At 36.7% G+C, this 20,508-nt stretch overlaps 1 protein-coding gene across 2 annotated transcripts; it reads left to right on the top strand.

The window, feature by feature from the left end:
- The first annotated feature begins 2,801 nt into the window (after nt 1-2,801).
- On the top strand, nt 2,802-18,698 carry LOC149815117 (protein phosphatase). Of its 2 annotated transcripts, none has more exons than XM_089988891.1 (4): nt 2,802-2,948; nt 3,035-3,119; nt 15,781-15,908; nt 18,373-18,698. In XM_089988891.1, exons 1-3 carry the CDS (start codon nt 2,857-2,859, stop codon nt 15,889-15,891), a joined length of 288 nt encoding a protein of 95 aa, XP_089845017.1. In that variant the 5' UTR covers nt 2,802-2,856; the 3' UTR covers nt 15,892-15,908; nt 18,373-18,698. The 2 variants fall into 2 exon arrangements, with proteins under 2 accessions (XP_089845017.1, XP_089845016.1); XM_089988890.1 differs by having other exon boundaries at nt 15,781-15,921.
- Nucleotides 18,699-20,508: the final 1,810 nt, after the last annotated feature.

Genomic DNA, 20,508 nt, shown 5'->3' with positions numbered 1-20,508 from the left:
TAACCTCTTCATATATAATGCTCCTGAAGGTTTTCAGAATTGCATATTTCATGATCATAAGACTCATGCGATTGGATTGATCTCACTTCTCATAATTTTTTTTATCCTTAGTAGAACTTCTATCTGTGAGAGCAGTAGACTGATTCTCTTGAAGTGCAAGGTTCAAATCTATATACCCAAGAACAATCATAACATTCTCTTTTCAATTTTTAAAATTTGAGTCATTCAAAACATGAACTAAATTGATATTTGCAGATATTATAGAAATAAAAGAATTAACTGAATCAAGAACAACACAAACTACAACATACTCACAATTAATATACATATTCACATGCATTAACATTAATACACATATTTAAACTATGGTGAACCCCATCATCAGATACCCAATACAACATTGACATTTAGTCTTTGGACATAAATATCAACTTGTAAGTGGTACTCTTATCACAGTAATCAAACATGAACAATTAATCCTGTCAAACAACAAGCCTTTCTTTGGACAAACTCATTGTTCACATGAAAAACTTGATAATCATCCTATATTTATTATTGAAAGTATATTTAAGTTTAGCCAAATATTAATCTTCTTTTGAGCCGATCACTGTTCACATGAACCTCAAATATACAAATATCTTAATATTCCAAACAAGTCAATCTTCACAAGAGAGGTTACTTTAGTAGCATGTTGTTTCAATCAATTCATTTTAGAATATCAAACCCTTATTATGAAAAGAAAACCATAGTTTAAATTTAATATGTGATTACATGCATATAAATAAAAAGAAAACAACCATAATCTAAATAAGGTCTAAAATATATCCAAAATCAACTCACTAAAGGGAACCCCAAATGCATATTTAATGGTTTGGACCAAATTTATTCATTTTTAAATGTCCATAGCCATGCATCAAGGTCTGGCCCATCGGGTCGGGTTGGGTTAGGCCAAACCGGACCTGCAGGTCAGTCCACAGCCGACCCAGGCCGGTCCCCGCAAACCGGATGGGGACCAAGCTCAGTCGATCGTGCGCTGCACCCCGATCACCCGATGGTGGCTGGGGCAAACCGAAAGCCCTAGCCGTCGTCATAGGGCACCAGTCGGCATCTGACGAGGGTGACTAGCCGGCATCTCCTGGTCGTCTGAAAATAATGGAAGGGTCGATCGACCCTTCCTCAATCTGAAACTAAAAGGGGAGGGTCCGATCAACCCCTCCTCCATCCGAAACTTTAGTGGGAGGGCTGGATTAGCCCTCCCTCCATCCGAACGCAGCCGAATGGTGCGAGGAGGGTCGTTTGACCTTCCTCTGCATGTGCCCTAACACCAAACGAGAAAAGAAGAGGGGGGGGGGATATGGCCCCTCACCAAAATCGATGAGAGATTGGGGAGGACCGTTTGGTCCCCTCCTCCTCGAGATTCGTGTAGGCACATGACGATGCCTGCACCAAAAGCTCAGATGGCGTGTGGCAAACTGCCTTACCGTGTCTGGTGACCTATGCCATCGAAAGGGCATACCGCCCCAAGACTGGTCATCGATCCCAGCAAAACCTCATCTTACACCGTCGATTGTGGTGAAAAAAAAATATTAACTGTCTCTAATGCTGACGGTCAAAGGGGAAAACATAATATGATGGGATTCCCATGACCAACAAACAAAAATAATGGCAAAATCAAATATTTCAACAAATTATTGAATTCTTGATTAAAAAGTCAATTAAACGATAATTTACATATAAGCACCTAATTTATGTTAAATTTACATTTTGCTAGCCACACGATTTCAAATAATCACCAGCCAACTTTTCAAGAAATTGCTCGCATGTCTTAGTTAATTCTCTCACCCAACTTTAGTGAACTCTTGAAATAACAGCTTTAATGTTTTCATTTCTTTAAATTCCTGAATGACATTTTCATAGCTCTCCGTTTTTGTACTACAGTTAACAGTGAATAATCTCAGAAGATAAACGTAACACTCAAAAAATCAAACCTTAAAATATTTGAAACTTGAGGCAGCCAGGCGTAAATTCACCATATGTGCGGTCCTATATGTAAATCATCATAAATTAGAGGGTAATTTAAGTATAGCCGCCGAAGGTGTGGAAAGATTACGTTTAACTGCTTCACTTTTTAAAGTTTTAAGATAGGCGCCTAGTGTTTTTAAAAATTGCTCAAATAGCCGCTTGAGTTACGCTTTGTGAAAGGTGAAAACGGAAACTGTCAAGTTTGATGTACAAATACACTTCTACCCTTTCATTTATGTCCATCCAAACGCAGTGTTAAAACTAGGGGTGTCAACGGGTCGGGTTTACCCGGACCAAACCCTATAGGGTTCGTATGGTGACAAATAAGAAAACTGATTAAGTCTCGGGTCCGGACCCTTTTGATTAATACATGGATCTGGTATAGTTTGTGAAATTTTATACCAGACTCGGCCGGACCCGAGTTTTGATTAAGACCCATAAAATTTCAATGTAAAATAATAAAAAATATTATTTACCGGCTATGGTTCAGTTTCATGTAGTTTTTATCGGGTTCAAGTCTGGTTCTCTTTATGGTAGACCTGATTAGACATGGATCCAGACCCAATACCATATCCAAAAATCTGGTCCAAGTCTAGTTCCACACCCGACCCGTTGACACCCCTAGTTAAAACCTAAATCAGGATAGGGCTTTTTCTATGAACCGGTTAAATGTAATTCTCCATACCTTAGAAGGCTATATGTAAATTATCCTAAATTAAAAACCCAAAAAAGAGGGTAAAGAAATTTTAGTTGGCTGCTCCTGCAACCTAGCTCTCTCTCTCTCTACCAATTGTGTTTGCAAGACTTAAAGGGGAAATGTAGGGGGGAGAGGGAATGGGTCTTTTCAGAAGCCGCAAAGGGTCGGGAGGGACGGCCACTTCTCCTTGTTCTGAGCTCAGAGCCGCATACAACGATTGCTTCAACAGGTCTCTCTCTCTCTCTCTCTCTCTCTCTCTCTCTCTCTCTCTCTCTCTCTCTCTCTCTCTAACCCTCCCCCTGTCGATGTGTGAAGGTGGTACTCGGAGAAGTTCACGAAGGGCCAATGGGACAAGCAAGAGTGCGTTGTGGAGTGGGAAAAGTACCGAGCTTGCCTTATGGTCCCCCCCCCCTCTCTCTCTCTATAAATAGGTCAACTATAGTGCCGTTATAATAGGAATTACAATTCATCAATCATGTAAATGTGTTATTTTTCAGTGAAATTTCAATTCTCATATAGTGCTGTTATTATAGAAATTCACAATTTATCAATCATGCAAATGTGTTGTTTTTTAGTGAAACTTCAATTCTCATTTAAAAAAAAAACGGATGCCCTTGCAAGCAGACTTCCCATGATAAAGAAACTGAGCTTCGGAAGTGCTTAGCTTCCAGCTTTCGAAGCGTTTTCTAATAACCATGGGTCATTTTTCTTTATATTTATAAGCTCTCCGGGAAGTCAGATAATATGCCCTCTCACATATCACCAATTAAGCAATTTCTAAACCTAATGGCTTTCATAATAGAGTGGTGCTTCCTTATATGAATACCTACCACCACAGAGCCAGTAATTTAAGGTAGGTGGGCACAAATACACAGTAAAAAGAATAAACAATTTCTATGACAATAAACTATAATGTCAAGTGCAAAAAAAATTGAGGAACTACAGAGTGTCATATTAAAAAAAATCGTATACTAATAATGATTACTAACAACTAACACATAATTAATAAGTGAATAACTTAATTAATTGAAACACAAAAAACAAATACATGCTAATTGAAAAAAGAAACTAAAATTCTCATCTATGCTAATTGAAAAAAAAAACTAAAATTCTCATCTCTGCTAATTGAAACAAAAAAACCCATAAATCCAACTTTTCTACACAAAATGCATATGGACATCAAATGATTTCATTACATCTTAATTGGTCTCTAAGTGTGGTGATCAACCATGATGAATTGTGGCATAAAGCTATCTTACAGGCCTGGATTTTGAAAGTTCTTCATAATCACATCAAATGCATGTGTTCTCTTTTACCATCATGCTTTAATTTTCCAAATATTCTATAATAGTAAATAAATCCAACTTTCTACACCCCGCTTTAACCAAATCTAGATCTGGTGGATGGATTTAACGGGTAAACTGCTTGGTCTGCTGTTATTTGGAACAAAACTAAGATAATCTCGTTTTTCCTTTCTTCTAACAGCACAAGACGAGGCAAACAAGTAGAAATCAAAGTTGCATATGCTCAACTTGGACTCCAAACCAAATCAGGTCGAACTTGACCAAACATCATTTAACAAGTTCTATACGTAAAAATAAACGTTAACCAGACTTTATTCTGAGACCAATCACATTCAACTAAGGAATCCATCCTCTCATGACATGAAGGAATGACATGTGCCTTCAGCCCAAACATTTTTTTACATAGACATTCGTTTTGAAATAGTTTGTATATACACATAATAAAAACACAAACCGATGTGACTCTCATAAATACAGCCTCCTCTGCTCCATCCATAAAAAAAAAGATCAAAAGGAAGATAATTAATCTTGTAGCCATAAAAACCGGATCATCAGACATCCAAGTGATTCTAGCAGCAACTTAATCTTCTTTATATGGTGTCATTTTGGTTCCCCTCACCATCCTGAAGCAGCAAGTTTATAGCGACCATACACATCGAAATGGTCCACAATAAGCAATGAGCCCGAACAGCAGTTGAGCAGTAGAGGAGAGCAGTGAAAGGAATAAAAGACCACTGTGAACACAATCAGGCAACAAGATCTTCATTGGGGAGCCTCAAATGCAACCCAAATGCTGCTCTTGAATCCAATAACACACACACACAAAAGCAAAATAGGGGACGAAAAAACGAGAAAAAAGCCGGACTGATTCATACCATGGAAAGAACAACAGGCACTACAAACACCACACAGATTCATAAGACCCCAGAAAGATTCCAAGAAAAAAAAGACTTCATTCATCACCAATATTCTACTATGATAACAACGGAGAGAATCACAACTCCAAGAGAGAGAGAGAGAGAGAGAGAGCCATTTAGGGTATTGGGGAAGGGGATGGATTTGGTAATGAAAGGGGCGGGCCGGGGCGAGCCTTGGGTTAAGCACCTGTGCCCACCTTGACCCATGTCAGGGTGAGCACTACCTATAATGAAGTAAGGGGAATTACAAATAACAAAGTGTAGAACACTTACAAGTCCAATGATGGACAATTACAAAGAGAATAGACAAGCACTCAAGTGCATATATAAATCCACTAAGGGACAATACCAAAAGGCTAACAAAAACTAAGTATTATTGAAAAGTGAGATAAAAGGATTAATACATGTAAGTGGGGACATCCCTATTTATATACAAAAGGGAGAGTGAGGGACCCTTGGGAGCTCCCCACTCATAGAGTCATTGGGGAGCTCCCAACGGTCATATTTATGACCATTGGGGCCCCAACGACTCGATGAAGTGTGATTCTCTAAATGTAAGATGTTGGAGAAGAGGTGTTTCTGATCCAAATGTTGACTACCATGTGATATGATCTATATTCTCCTCCTCTCTTGCTATTAATGCCTGTCCATATAATCTCGAAGATGAAATTTTTTCAAACTTTTGTGTGACTTGATTTAGAATACGTGATTCTCGATAAAGTCGTGCCATACACATATTTCTATACCTTGATAGCTCTGGGTCTAAATTTGGAGGGACACTAGAAATACTACTTTTCTGTCACTTCTTTGCATAATATTTAGGATTGAGAGAATGTGTCATGCAATACAAAAGAGTGTGACTCTTATCCCATCTTCTGACTAAAATCAAATGAATATGATTAAAAAAGTTCTGAATCATCCAATGCAAGATTTTTTTCCTCATGCTTGAAAACTACAACTTATATTTTTTCAATCATATTATCTCACATTTCATAAACTTTGTGAAGTATGGGCTCATCCTTATAAACTTCTCTCAATATTTTCCAAATAAGTCATGTAAACTGAAGGAAGTATATGACTCTATCTCAAAACTCATCATCAACAATGATTTTCTTAATTTCTTGAGCCTTGACAACATCATCAACAAGATAGAATGTCCAATTCTCGTCAGTCACCACGTTAATCAAAGCATTTTTCACTTCCTTAATCATTTTTGCCATCACAATGATGGATGCAAAACGTGTTTTAGCAACCTTCAATAATTTTATATCAGAATGCCTATTAAATATAGCATTAGCATGATGGTGTTTAACAACAAAATTCTTAATGCTTTTGACATTTTTTTAATTCCTCAATCCATGAACATTGAGCATATGCGGATGAATTTTCTTCTTCTTTGGGGTTGCAAATGCTCTTGAGAGCTAGATTCAAGCTGTATACTACAGAGAGAGTCCAAAAAATATGAGGATACTCACTCTCCAAACTCAATGTTGCACTTTTACAAAATGGAGTGTTGTCTGTGATGATTTGCACTACTTTTTGATCACCCACTTTTTTTATTACTTCTATAAACAATCCTTTCATATACTCAGTATTTTTATATTGCCTAGATACATCAACAACTTTCAAGAATATTGGTCCAATAAGCTAAGAAATAATGAAATTAATCAGTGGACGCCTTTGAATATCTGTCCACCTATCAGAAACAATGAAAACTTTATTTTGTTCTTATAAATATTTCCTAATCTCTAGCAATCTTTCAACATTTGCCCTATCTTTCTGCAAGAATTATCGTTTAAAGTTTTTCTAAGCTTGAAGGTACATAGCCACTCAACTTACAATTTGCCAGTGAAGTAACTAAATCCTTAAGGATTTCTAGCTACGTTAAGTGGAAGTGAACTAGAATAAAAATACCTCCCTACTTTTCTATCTATCTCCTCCATTCTATATGTATTGAATGATGCTTGTATGGTTTTTCTTCCTCTACCTCCTACATCTATTCTTCTTTTTTTTAGCATCTTCTTGGTGACTTAAAAAGAGTACACTAATTGCACAATAATCATTCATTGTCTTCCTCTTCTCATATTCATCTTGTATTTTCTTGTATTGTCTTCACATTGTCTCATCAACTCTTTTGCATCCTAAAATGCTATGTCCTGATATTTTCAACAAATGAGCCTTAACTCTTGTGTAAGACTTAACAAAATCTCTCTCACAAAGCTTGCATCGAAATCTCTTGTTTCCTCCGCCTCCTCGAGTTTTTGCTAGCTTATCCACATGTGCCATAGTGACTCCTCATCATCACATATTGTAGCTAACAAACTTGAATCAACACTCCCACTACAATTACTAGTAACACTAGCAACAAAACTTACATGTGGAGACGAGGATAACACAAGTCATTTCTCTTTATCTGACATTTTTTGTCCTGAAAACAAAAAAAATTATTATATTAAAATCAATTATGCACACAATCAAGATTGATAATATTGAATGCAAGGTCTACATTTTCCTGAGGATGATGTCATTTCTCTATCATCCAGTCTAGTAGCTTAGTTGAGTCAGTGTCTTTTTAGTTCATCTGAGTTTGGAAATCCTAGAATTCAGTTTAATTCAGTCTAAAACCGTTCAAACCTCATATTTCCAGTGTCATTCTTCGCCCTGCAGGGGCAAAATCATTGCTCAGGTCATTTTGTCCAAAATATCAATTCTATCATTTTTCAAGCTTGTATAATTGCTAATCTCGGCTCAAATCAATTCCTTTTCCGAAATTTTAGTTATATTCAAGATCCAATTCATATTTGGATCGGATCTGATATCCAATACCCAATTTTATACATTTGGATGCATTCACAATAACACACTTGCAAAGCTTGTCTGACCTTTCTTCTAAAAAATATAGTATGTAAAATTGTGTTTTAACAATAATAAAAATATGATAAACAAAAACTAAAAAAAGGATCTTTCACTTGTGTTCACAGGAATAATTAAAAAATTTGACAAAATCAGTACCCAAAAAAAGCACAATCAATTGAAATCCCTCTATGAGTAAACCAATTAATCATAAAGATCTATATTTTTCTTAGAGGGCATTTTTCATGCAGTAGCACTGCATGATGCAGCATCGCTGCCGCTGCTGACAGCCACCCATCTTAACATTTCTTGAGATGGAGACCATGCCCATCTTTCACTTGTGTTCACAGGAATAATTAAAAAATTTGACAAAATGAGTACCCAAAAAAAGCACAATCAATTGAAATCCCTCTATTGAGTGAACCAATTAATCATAAAGATCTAGATTTTTCTTAGAGGGCATTTTTTATGCAGTAGCACTGCATGATGCAGCATCGTTGCTGACAGCCACCCATCTTAACATTTCTTGAGATGGAGACCATGCCCATCTCAAGAAATGCCAAGATGGATGACTGTCAGTGCCACTGCATATAATGTGAAACACTTTCTTCTAAGGCTTTTAAATTGACATTTTTTGCATAATGAGATGGAAAATTTTAGTACTTTTTAATCAACTACAAAATTTCAAACTTTCACAACAAATAGTTGGACCATCCACTGGATAAAACCAACAGTTTTATCCTATTAACATTTTAACATGTTGCATGCATTCTTCTTCTTCAATGCTTTTGCGAATGACAATCCTAGGAAAATCATTTTATTCGCAAGGTCCAAAGTAGTTTCAGACTTTCACATCTTAATCAATGATATTTCCTAGGATTCTTTGCAGTAAAAAATGGTCCATTCTCCACTATAAATACTAGCATTTCTAGATAGGATCGCGACTGTATAGTCATATTTCAAGCTTATCCATTAACAAGCACATTTCCTTTTTCGAATGTCCATTGATTCCTCATGTATTACACCTACCACCATGAAGAATCAGTTGGCAGCATATTGCAACCGAAACATGCACCAACTTAAAAAACATAGACATAATGAAAGAAAATAAGCAAGAAAGGGTGAAAGAAATATGTACAGGAAGAGGGGGGAGAGAGAGGTACTCGGAGAGAGAGGGAGGGCGGGGGTTTAGCCGAGAAGAGTGAGAGAGACGAGGGGAGAGAGATTGAGAGAGGGGGGGGGGGGGGGTTAGTCGAGAAGAGCGAGAGAGACGAGGGGAGAGAGATTGAGAGAGAGAATGGAGACACACCTCGCCTTGCCGGAGTCGCTGCGACACTGGGTTGGAGACGGAGAAGAGGAGGCAATTTTTTTTGCCCTAATCCCCCTCTTAGTCTATTTCATCGGGATTTTTTTTAAGTTCAAAATTGGACACTTAAGACCCTAGGTGCATTGACCGCACCTAGTGTCGGTTTGACTGCATCGGGTGTCACACCCGCGTCGAGTTGCATTGATGCGGGTGCGGCACCTAGCTGGCCGAATCCCTGTGACATAGTATATATATATAAATATTTTTTAACACTCTCCCTCAAACTTTACGGGAAAAGAACCAAAAGTTTGCTAAGGAGAATGAGAAAACAAGGAGTATAAAGAGCTTTGGTGAAGAAGTCGACCAACTAATACTCCAATGTGACATATGGCAATGTAATAGTTTCTCTCATATATTCATCATAAACATAATGACAATCCATTTCAATATGCTTGGTGCGCTTATGGAAAGTGTGATTGCTTGGAATATAAATTGCACTTTTATTGTCACAACACATTTTCGATGGTGTTAAGACGATAATACTCATATCACTGAGAAGACTTTTAAGCCACACAATCTACATTGTCGTTGTAGCCATTGCACGATATTCGGCTTCAACTGAAGATAAAGACATTTTTTGTTGTTTCTTGCATCTCGAAAAAATTAGCGAATTTCATAAAAAAAATACAAAAACCAGTAGTTGAGATTCTATCATTTGGATTACCTCTCCAGTCAAGATCTGTATAAGCAGTCAAATCAAAAGATAAGGAATGGGATAAGAAAAGCCCTTTTGAAATGATAATTTTAATACATCGCACAATTCTCATTACTACTGCCATGTGCACTGTGGTAGGGGCATGCTGAAACTGGCTGGCTGCATGAACATCGTGAGAAATATCAGGTCTTGTGATGGAAAGGTAAGTGGGAGATCCAATTAATTGATGATATGGAGTATGATCTTCAAACAGTACACCATCTTCGAGTCTTAATTCAGCATTTATGACTTCTGGGGTCTCCACCTTCTTTTCATCTGAAACTCTTGACTTTGCACATATGTTGTCAGTTAATTTCATTTGAGAGAGAATATATCCTCTAGGGGAGTAGGCAACTTCAATTCTTAAAAAATATCTCAAGAAACCCAAGTCAGACATATCAAAAGTTTTCTTTAAGATGGATTTAATTTCAATAACTCGTTTATCGTTTCCTGTGATGATCATATCATCAACATATAGAAGAAGAATCACAATTGTAGTACCTGTTTTCTTGACAAAGAGAGCAGTGTCAGTATAACAAGAGATAAATCATAAATTAATCAAAACATTACTAAATTTGTCATACTAAGCTTTATGAGCTTGTTTAAGACCATACAAGGCTTTTTTAAGTTTTAAATTTTTTTCATTTAAATTCACCCCTAGAGGTGGTTTCATGTAGACCTCCTCACCAAGTTCTCCATTTAAAAAAAACATTTTTAACATCTAATTGTAAAATAGGCCATTTTTTAATAAATACAATGGTAACGAGAGCTAAAACACTTGTCATTCGTGCTATTGGGGCAAAGGTTTCCTCATAATTTATTTCATATTCTTGAGCATACCCTTTGACAACTAACATTGCTTTATATTTTTCTAATGATCTATCACTTTTTGTTTTAACTTTAAACACTCATCTACATCCTATATGTTTTTTGCCCAAGGGAGGATCAATTATTTCTCATGTGTTTGGCTTTCTTAAAAGCATTAAGTTCAAATTCCATTGCTTCATTCCAATGATGGTATTGTTTGACATCATTATAACGAGATGGTTCATAATAAGAGTGAAGAGTTATTAAACATGAACTAAAGTTTGGAAAGAATGAGTCATATGATACAAATCTACTCGGAGCACTAGAGATACAATTTGATTTTCTAGGTTGGAATTCTTCTAAAGAGAGAACTTGTCAAGGGCACATGGATGATTACCTTCACCCTGTCTAGTATAGGCATGTATATCATTTGATACTTGTTCATTCAAATTCTCATGTTGATCACTATCCTTATTATCAAGTGGATGCTCACTACTAGAGCCATTGTCAAAAGATTCAAATACCTCAATAGAGTTAGACTCAACATTTCTTGGTAATAAATCAAATAGAAATGAATAATCAATTTTTTCTCCAGATTCTTTGCTATCAAATCCATTTTCATTTTCAAGAAAAGTAACATCTTTTAAAACATAAAGTTTATTATTTATTGGATCAAAACATCGGTATCCTTTTTTATTTTCTCCATAGCTTAATAAAACACACTCAATGACAACAAAAATAACATAATATGAGTAACCTCCTTTTGATATGATAGGTGAGAGACCCCATGCATCCAAATGTACTAATTCAAAAGGCCGTGTAGAAACAAAAGTTCTTTGGAAAAAGGGAATTGCTTTCATTTTTTTTAAAATGCAATCTTTACAAGATATGTCTTTTTCATTACATGTATTTTTCAAAAAAGAAAAGAGCGGCATCTTCGAAAAGCTAGGGTGACCAAGTCTCTTATGTCAAGTATCAATATTTTTGACATGTACAAAATTACAAAATGACTTGGGTGGAAGGGACAAAAAATTCATAAAGTAAAGATCGCCTCTCCGATGTCCTTGCCCAATCAGCTTCCATGACTGGAGATCCTACACGGTGCAATCTTTAGGTGAGAAAGAAACTTTGCAACCATGATCAGAAATTTGAGAGATGGAAAAAATATTTAAATTTAATTTTAGAACCACACTTATTTTTGGAACAAAGATATTTTGACAATGTTTTGAATCAAGTGTTCCAATACTTTCTATTTTTAAAGAAGTTTCATCGGCCATTGAAACATAAGATGAAGTAAGATTAGTATAAACTTTGAAAAAAACATTCTTATGAGGTGTCATATGAAAGAAAACACCTGAATCAATAATCCACATACTTGGAGGAGATGAGAAAGATGCAATGGCGGCACCCGAAGTGGAGAATGATTCAAGAAGTTGTTGAAGTGCTTCCGATATTTGATTAAGTGTCTTTAATATCTCCTCTAATTTTGTTTGCTTATTCTTTCTTAGGTGTGATTTTTCCAATGAAAGCAATCTTACCTTTAAGCTTAGGATATACCAGTTTAATGTATCCTGGCTCATTACAATGATAGCAAGTGACCCCCTTCTTATATCCACTATTATAGTTGAGCTCATTTCCATAGTTATTTGGTTTTACAAAGTGGGGTGTCTTATAGTTTTTTACATTGAAACTCGACATAATAACGGCCAAAACATCATCATTTTTATGGGTCATGTCAAGACGGGTTTCTTCTTAATATATCTTGGCAAGATCATCTTCAATGGGCATAGCTTTGGTCCTATGAAGGAGAGAAGCCCTCACTTGTTTAACTTTCGGTCTTAGACCATGAAAGAATTGAAAAAAGTGTTCCTTCTCAATTTGCTCTCTTCTCATTTCAATATCTTCGGGGGCCACTCATTTAGGCTCAAGAAGAGCTAATTCATTCTAAAGAAGGGACAAAATGCTAAAGTAATCCTGGACATACATGTCCCTTTACTTAGTGGATTTAATTTTATCTTGACAAAAATATTGTCTAGCAAGATCATTTTGGGTATACATATCCTTAGAACTAAGCTTTATTGGCTCTTCTAAATTTAGCAATGTTGGCACATATTTTTATGTCAATATTGTTCATAAACCATGCCAAAATTTTGTCATGGCATGGTTATTTTCTCAATCTTCTACCTTTATTTGATGTTCATTGATGGCTTTAAGATGATCATCCCTAACGAGAGCTTTTCAAAACCTCTTTCAACTTTGGTGAGCTTCAACGATGGTTCAAGAGAGGTTCCTATCTCAAAACCCCAAAGTTTTTTCCCTTTAAGATGATTTTTCATAGTCGATGCCCACATCAAGTAGTTGAATCCATTAAGTTTGAAGGAGAGTTCCACTTTTGATTCATGCTCCATGATGATAAGAGAAAGATTGAGACGAAGAAAGTGATAGCACCTTTGTCATGATCTTCAAACACCACAAGAAATGCTTTCAAGATCAAGATAACCCAAATGGCTTTGATACCATGTAATGAAGTAAGCGAAATTACAAATAACAAAGTGGAGAACACTTACAAGTCCAATAATGGACAATTACAAAGAGAATAGACAAACACTCAAGTGCACACACAAATCCACTAAGGGACAATGCCAAAAGGCTAACAAAAATTAAGTATTGTTAAAAAGTGCGAGAAAATGAATAATGCATGTAAGGGGACACCCTTATTTATGTACAAAGGGGAGAGTGAGGGACCCTTGGGAGCTCCCCACTCATAGAGTCGTTGGGGAGCTCCCAACGACTCCATGAAGTGGGGCTCCAAAGCTCAAAAGAAAAAAAAAAAATAGTTGTTTCTAATAAACAATTATTAATACATGTAAAAGACTAAAATGCCCCTATTGGGCAATACATTAGAATATATATATATATATATATATATATATATATATATATATATATATATATATATATATTAACACTACCCAGGGGCACATGCCCACCCTCCCTATAATGTGGCTCCGCCCTTGCCTACCACCAAAGATAATCAACCAATTTTACAAAAGTTGTCATAGATATAAGAAGCTTTTGATGTTGTACTTTTATGAATCAACATAGCATTGTTAGGCTCTGTGTGGGAGCCTTGAATCGGATGTGTGTTGCGGTTTCCACCAGTGCTCTCATGCTCTCTGCTGTTTGGAGGTAGTGGTGTTGCCAAAACACTTCATTGGGAACGGAGTTGGCAGCCCCAACACCACGTTTCATCGCCATTTACAAGAGGATGCTTTTGGCAACTCTATCCTCAACACATTATGGCAAAACCATATTTTGCAACACATGGAACTGGTGTTTCCATCTCAATGGGTGGCTCCCAAACAGAGCCATAGACATCGACCCACGTGAGTGATTCCTTCCATCAGGGGCAAGCAACTTACTGGATGTAGCGGAATTTCTGTCAGTCCCACTTCACTTTCCGGGCAAGTCTATCCATTTACATAGCAGCAAAGTCACACCCCCCCCCCCCCGTTCACTTCATGAATTCTGTCCCGGTAGGGAGCCTGCGAACGACGGGTTCACTTACCTTACCAAAACACAGTGCAATGCCAATACAGGTTCTTAGTGACCAACCACATAGTCAAACATCTGCTATTGATTAGTCGATCTAAACGCGCTCACAAGGCACACAATAAGAATATGACCAATAGAAAATTCATAAGGGACCATTTGAGCTTCAAATCGTAATGCTCCTAGAAAGGCATATTTCAAATATAGAGTTCTTTATTGTGTGCAAGAATTTTTTAGTGAGCTTGTTACATAATCATGCATGTGCGCACATACGCAATACATTGAATATGTCATCTCTCTCTCTCTCTCTATATATATATATATATATATATATATATATATATAGAGAGAGAGAGAGAGAGAGAGAGAGAGAGATGTGTAGCTTCCATACCATCCTAGACCCCTTTAAAAGACACTTGTATGTGTTTTTTGTTTAATCTAAACCCGTAGATGTGATCTCTATGCTTTATTTAGTAGAAAACATGTATTAGTTTAAGCATTTTTTATGTTTAGATGTTTTTTTAGCTCAACAAAAAAAATCAATGGTACATATTGCACAATGTATAAAAACACAAAGCTGATTTAGTCAGATTCAAATGTGAAATAATATAGTACTTTAATATACAGCTCTTAAGTCAAAACTGAATAATATCCCATGCTAACATGTAAGTCAGAATTCTGATATAAATCGCCACTGTGGTGATAGAAGTGCTGCTTAATGATATATTTAATAATCAGTCAACTGCAATGTTTTTAAAGATTTTGATGCAAATAAAGTTCCTCGTTTAGAGATTGCTTTTGACATATATTTGTCAGATCAAGCATCACAAGGTAAACCTTTATAGGTTCTTTGGATCTGATTTAATTGAATGAAAGGTTAAAAACAATAAAATTTGAAAATTAATGAGAAGAATACATATTGTTCAGAAAAGCTTAAATTGCTGCACTATCTTTAGGTTTAGAGCATAGATGTGAATGGTACAAGGTGCCTTATGACAGGCTTAGTTTATATCTGAATTGCATTCCCTTGTTAAGAAAATTCTCTGGATCATGTATTTTCTGCATAATACTAAGCTGAAATGAAGCAACATTTTTGGGCTTTTTTCTTTGAATCATCTGCATTCCATCATTTGTTACCATGATATATGAGGTCCTTGTTAAATTGCTTATTATAACTCGTCTCTTCAGTTGTCAATATGAGACCACCTATGTGAAGGAGGCAACCATTTATTTTAATGTCGTCTCTTAATTTTTAGTAACTGTAGATAACCAGTAACCTGAATCTGTAACGGTCTTTTCAGCCATGGTGTATTTCGTACTGCAAAATGCACCCAAGTAGTTGAAACTTACGAATACTTCTTTGCCAACAACTTTTTGATTCAGATGTCAATTTGAAATATTCTTTGTAGCCTATTTATATTTGCTGAATTGAACTGATTATGCTCTTTTCATCTGTGTTGACTGTTGAAGTTCCTATAGCAAATGCCTCCAAGTAGTTACCAGGGATTACTTGTATGACATAATATCTGTCCTGAACTGGTATATTGTTTCTTTCTTTTTTCTAACAGAAATTTTTGGAAGACAAACATCTGAGCCGCTTGCTGGAAGCCGAGGCTGTTGCTCATTCCACAAGAGAACATTCCAATCAGTCAGTCAACACTGATCATGCTTCCAAATAAATGTTTTTTGACTTAAGGTGCTTATTCCTGGTATGTTTTTTACAAAGGTATTTGTTGAAATCATCTTGAGCACTTGTTATCATGTATTGCTAGGCTTCTTGCGGTGGAGTTTATATGTGTGTTAGGGCCCTCTTGCTCTAGGTGATTCCTTGCCGCTACACCCAAAAACGAAGGAAAAATGGCAGTAGAAAAGGTTAGGGATTGAAGAAGAGAGCAATGAGAGTCACAAGTCTCAAATATTGACCCCTCTTTCTTTGCATTATATCTATTGGCATTACAACAAAAGTGTGACAAAATGGACCCTTTTTGTAGGGAAGTGGGCCATTTTCTCCCAGAATGGCATGAAATGGATGGGCCTTAATGTACTCAAAGAAAATCAAAATAAAAAATCTGTTTGAAATAAATGGAGGAATTCCATTCCCTATATGAAGTTCCTTAAAGACTGAAAAGGTCAAAACAAGTTAAAAAGCAATTAAAGTTAGAGGACCTGATAACAAGAACAATATCCTATGATGAATCAATTATTGAAACAAAGGGTTCAAATCTGAGAATTACAAGGATGTGAACCAAGTTTTGTTCCTGCTGTAGAAGAACAATAACGAGCCGGTTGTGTTGAATAAATCAATTATTGAAACAAAGGGTTCAAATCTAGAATTACAACAATGTGAGCCAAGTTATGGATCTACTGCAGAAGAACATAACGGATCAGTTATATAAAAAGTTAAGCATTTCTCAACCTTCAGAACTAAATCAGGTTGTAATAATAAATAAGGTTGAAAAGAAAATTACTGAGAGGAAATTTGGAAGGTGAATCATCTACTTTCAGAAAAAAAAAACTGATGAAAAAATTCTTGTTTCAACATGAGATTCTTTATAAAGTCAATGGAGAATTTTTGTTTCAACATTCTACTTTAATAGGCTTATTACCTATACAACGTATTGAGAAAACCTTGCATCTGAAAAACATCTTTAAAAATGGTATCTGAAATATTTTTAAACAGTCTTCCCTATAAATTTCCCAACCAGAGCGCATGTCTGCTTGATGTTTTGTGAGATACTCCTGTAGCATGAGATGAGTGCTTTAGCCTTGCATGGTAAGCTCATCGTTTATGGCCTAATCATATCACAGGATACAGAAAATGTATGCAATGTCACCACAGCTGGCACTGTTTCTGTGGTCAGTCCATCACTCATTCTGCTCTCTTTGGTGCTCTATAGCATTTGCATGAAGAACTTTTTGTTAGTGAGTTATGCTGTTACCATCATGGTTTTGAAGGCCCTTTATTGAGGCTAAGCCAGGTTAGACAATGATGCAAATGGAGAGGGTTTGCTACATTGGTGCCTTCTGTAAAGTCATATCTCATGCTGCATGAGAAAAGTGCCTACACCTTGGAATGATGAGGAAGCGTATTATGTATTAATGAGGCTTAGGTCTTTTCCCAGAGACCACCATTGCCTTGTGCATTGCACGTAGGGTTGTCAATGGGCCGGGTTTGACCCGGACCCAACCCGTACCAAAACCTACTAGGTCAAGGTTTGGTGATAAATAAGAAGGTCCGATTAGAATCCGGGTCGGACCCGAAGGGTCTGATTAATATATGGATCCGGGTATGGTTTGTGAAATTTCATACCAGACCCGGGTCCGCCCGAGTTCTGATTAAGATCCGCAAATTTTCAATGTAAAAAAGATACAAAATATTATTTTATCGGGTATGGTCCGAGTCTAGTTCATGTAATCTTTATAGGATCCAGGTATGGTTTCTCTTATGGTGGGTTCGATTAGACCTGGGTTTGGACCCAGTGCCGTCACCTCAAATCAAGTCTGGGTCTGGTTCCACCTAGGTCTGTACCAAATCTGGCCCGTTGACACCCCTAATTGCACGTGGAGGCCTTATTATTCTTATTAAAGAAGTCTAAGAAGCACCACTAACCAAACCTTTTGATGTGTTTCACTTGTAAAAGTTTTGCTCCTTGTTGATTATAAACTACGCTGTGTTTTTTAAATTTAGTGAAATTGTTGTGCGTGGGTTTGTTTGTTAAGAGAATGAAAGACTACTTTTGAGTCTTACACCATTGAGAGACTCTAATGCTTGCTTGCCTTATTCAAGCAAGCAGTATTTTCTTTATTTTTCTTCCTCTTATTCATATCTTATTGTTCAATTATTGTCTTGCAGATTCTATGATGCACTTTTACTGCAGACTTTATTTCTTCATAAATATTATGTTCATTTAGTTATCCTGAAGTGTGCCTGCTCCAAGGATGTGCTGAAAGTTTTACCACATACTCTTTTACTGCTTTATTATGCTAAAATATTTCATTGATGTGGTCAACCTTACAAATTCCTTGTGCTGAGTGCTTTGATATTGGTTTAACATGGTAACTGTAGTTCATATGCATACTTCATCGATCCTGCATCTCGTGTCCTGATTCAAGATTGATCTAATCATCGGATGCACTTATCAATTGCATTCTTTTTACAGATAGGGAATCGACCTTTCCGTGTTGTAGATCATGTTTGAGGCTGGCGGAGGTGCCGTAGCCCATCATACAGTTGCCACCAAATAGAATTTTGCATATACGATGGAGTGGAATGCATCATTATCTACACCACAATTGATAGTGATCTTAGTAAAACTTTTCTGTAGCAGAATAAGGGTGATGAACTTGTCATATTTGTTAAGAGGATTCAATGGAAGCATGCCAGTGAAGATGGCTGTTGTTTCTGTGGAATGAAAATAGATGCTTCCAAATTCCAATTGAAGACAATTCTATTTTCATAAATCTATGGTGCCAAATTAACTGAAAATTCAATTCAGTGCTTGATCTCAGGTGCAGAGAGAGAGAGAGAGAGAGAGAGAGAGAGAGAGAGAGAGAGAGAGAGAGAGAGAGAGAGAGAGAGAGAGAGAGAGAGAGACTTTGAAGAAAATACCTTTTCTTTTTTTGCATGCAATTGATGCTCTTGCAAGTGGGGCGGAGGAATTCAAGGCTGCAGTATTCCCTCCAATGAACCATGACTAACCATTCAAGAACTTCTGTAGGATCATTGCATATGGGTATCAATTTAAACAGGTTGAGTCCAATGAGGTCTTGACCTGGGTTCATGTGAACACTATGGAGTTGGGTATAGATCCACGTTTTGATCCCACCATAAGTTTGTGTCTGGACTTGCCAGATATCTTTGTTTAAGACATGCCATAAGTGTTTGGGTTTGCTGAACTTGAATAGAATAGGATGTTTATGAACACCTCTTCAGTCAGCTTTTTGGCTTTTGTCTAAGTGTGCTACTACTGACTCCTAAACATGCTGCCCCTGATTATTGATGAGAAACACCTGCTCATGGTCTTCCTCTCAGCTGTACCTGCCCAATAAGTACACACTGTGTTCTGTGTCTGTGCATGTGTGTGTGTGTGTGTGTGTATAGAAATGTAAATTGTATTTTTCATATTCTTTTCTTAAGAGTTCCCACTGGACAAGTTTTAAGGTTTTGCATGTCATTGCTAAAGTGAATCCCTGTCACATGATTACTCCATTTTGGCCCCCATATTGTTTCTCCTTGTATACTAATCATGTAGAAAACTTCATCAAAATGGTCGTATCCCTGTATACACAGCTGTATTTGTGCGACATCTCGTTTATGTGAGTGTCAGTTCTAAGCAATGAAAACAAACATAACTGCAATATTTTGTCTGCAAGAGATGTAAATGATCTAGATGTACCGAATCCTATGTAGTGGATCTATATATTTAAAACTGTTATCCTGATTGGTTTTTCATTTCATATCGTCCAAGTAAATAGATTTGGATCTATTTCAATCAAATTTTTGTATTTGATTGTGAAAACTCTAAACCCTATTTGTGTCGATCAGATCTGGGATTGGTGGCCTGTGAAGAGCAAACCCAGACCAAGTTAATGCATGTCTCTTTGTGCTTCCTCTTGCGAAAGAGATGGATAGTTTTGTATGATTCTGTGGCAATATGTATGATGTTAGGGAACTACTCAACACACTATGGATAGATCAAAGAAACAAAAAATTTGAGAAAAGGAGGAGAAAAATCAACCACACAAAGAACAAAGCAAGAGTTGCCTACGTCTACGACTCCACTGAGATCCTCTATTAAATTGAGATACACCACATGTTTGCAAAAGGATTGCCCTCTTTAAGGGCCTGTTTGGAATCTCAGTGCTAGGATGGGTGTTTATGCATTTGGTGTTCCCGAGGTAAAATCTTGGTAAGACGCCTATGGTGGTACTGTTTGGAATCTCGGCTCTAGGATTGGCGTTTATGCATTTGGGATGGGAAGTGAGGCCCTTTCTCTTTTGTTAAAGATGGGTTTGGCAGCTACCACCCAAAACAGCTCTCGCTTCCTCAGCTGCATAAACTCTATAAACGCCCATCTTAGCTACCAATCTCAAATAGGCCCTAAATACAAGGAGTCTAGGGCAATCTATTTAGGGTAAAATTACAAAACTACCTTTCAAAAATTCTAGTCTCGGGGGCTCATGCCACCTAACCCTCGTCAACTTATTGCAAGTTGAATTCGCGAAAATTAAGAATTTATATCAAGGTATAAATCAGGCTCTACACTCCAACATATGAAAGGTGAGAAGTAACTGTT

The sequence above is a fragment of the Nuphar pumila genome, chromosome 15 (genome assembly GCF_984573655.1).
Source record: "Nuphar pumila chromosome 15, dmNupPumi1.hap1.1, whole genome shotgun sequence".
NCBI lineage: Eukaryota > Viridiplantae > Streptophyta > Magnoliopsida > Nymphaeales > Nymphaeaceae > Nuphar > Nuphar pumila.
Note: the sequence above shows the minus strand (reverse complement) of the source record. Positions and strands in the feature narration are given on the sequence as shown.

Bases quoted from the DNA above. Each gene is read 5' to 3' on its own strand.
- LOC149815117 (XM_089988891.1), top strand. From the start codon at position 2,857: ATGGGTCTTTTCAGAAGCCGCAAAGGGTCGGGAGGGACGGCCACTTCT. The intron at 2,949-3,034 runs GTCTCTCTCTCT...CGATGTGTGAAG, and splicing joins TACAACGATTGCTTCAACAG to GTGGTACTCGGAGAAGTTCA. The intron at 3,120-15,780 runs GTCCCCCCCCCC...TTTTTCTAACAG, and splicing joins AGTACCGAGCTTGCCTTATG to AAATTTTTGGAAGACAAACA.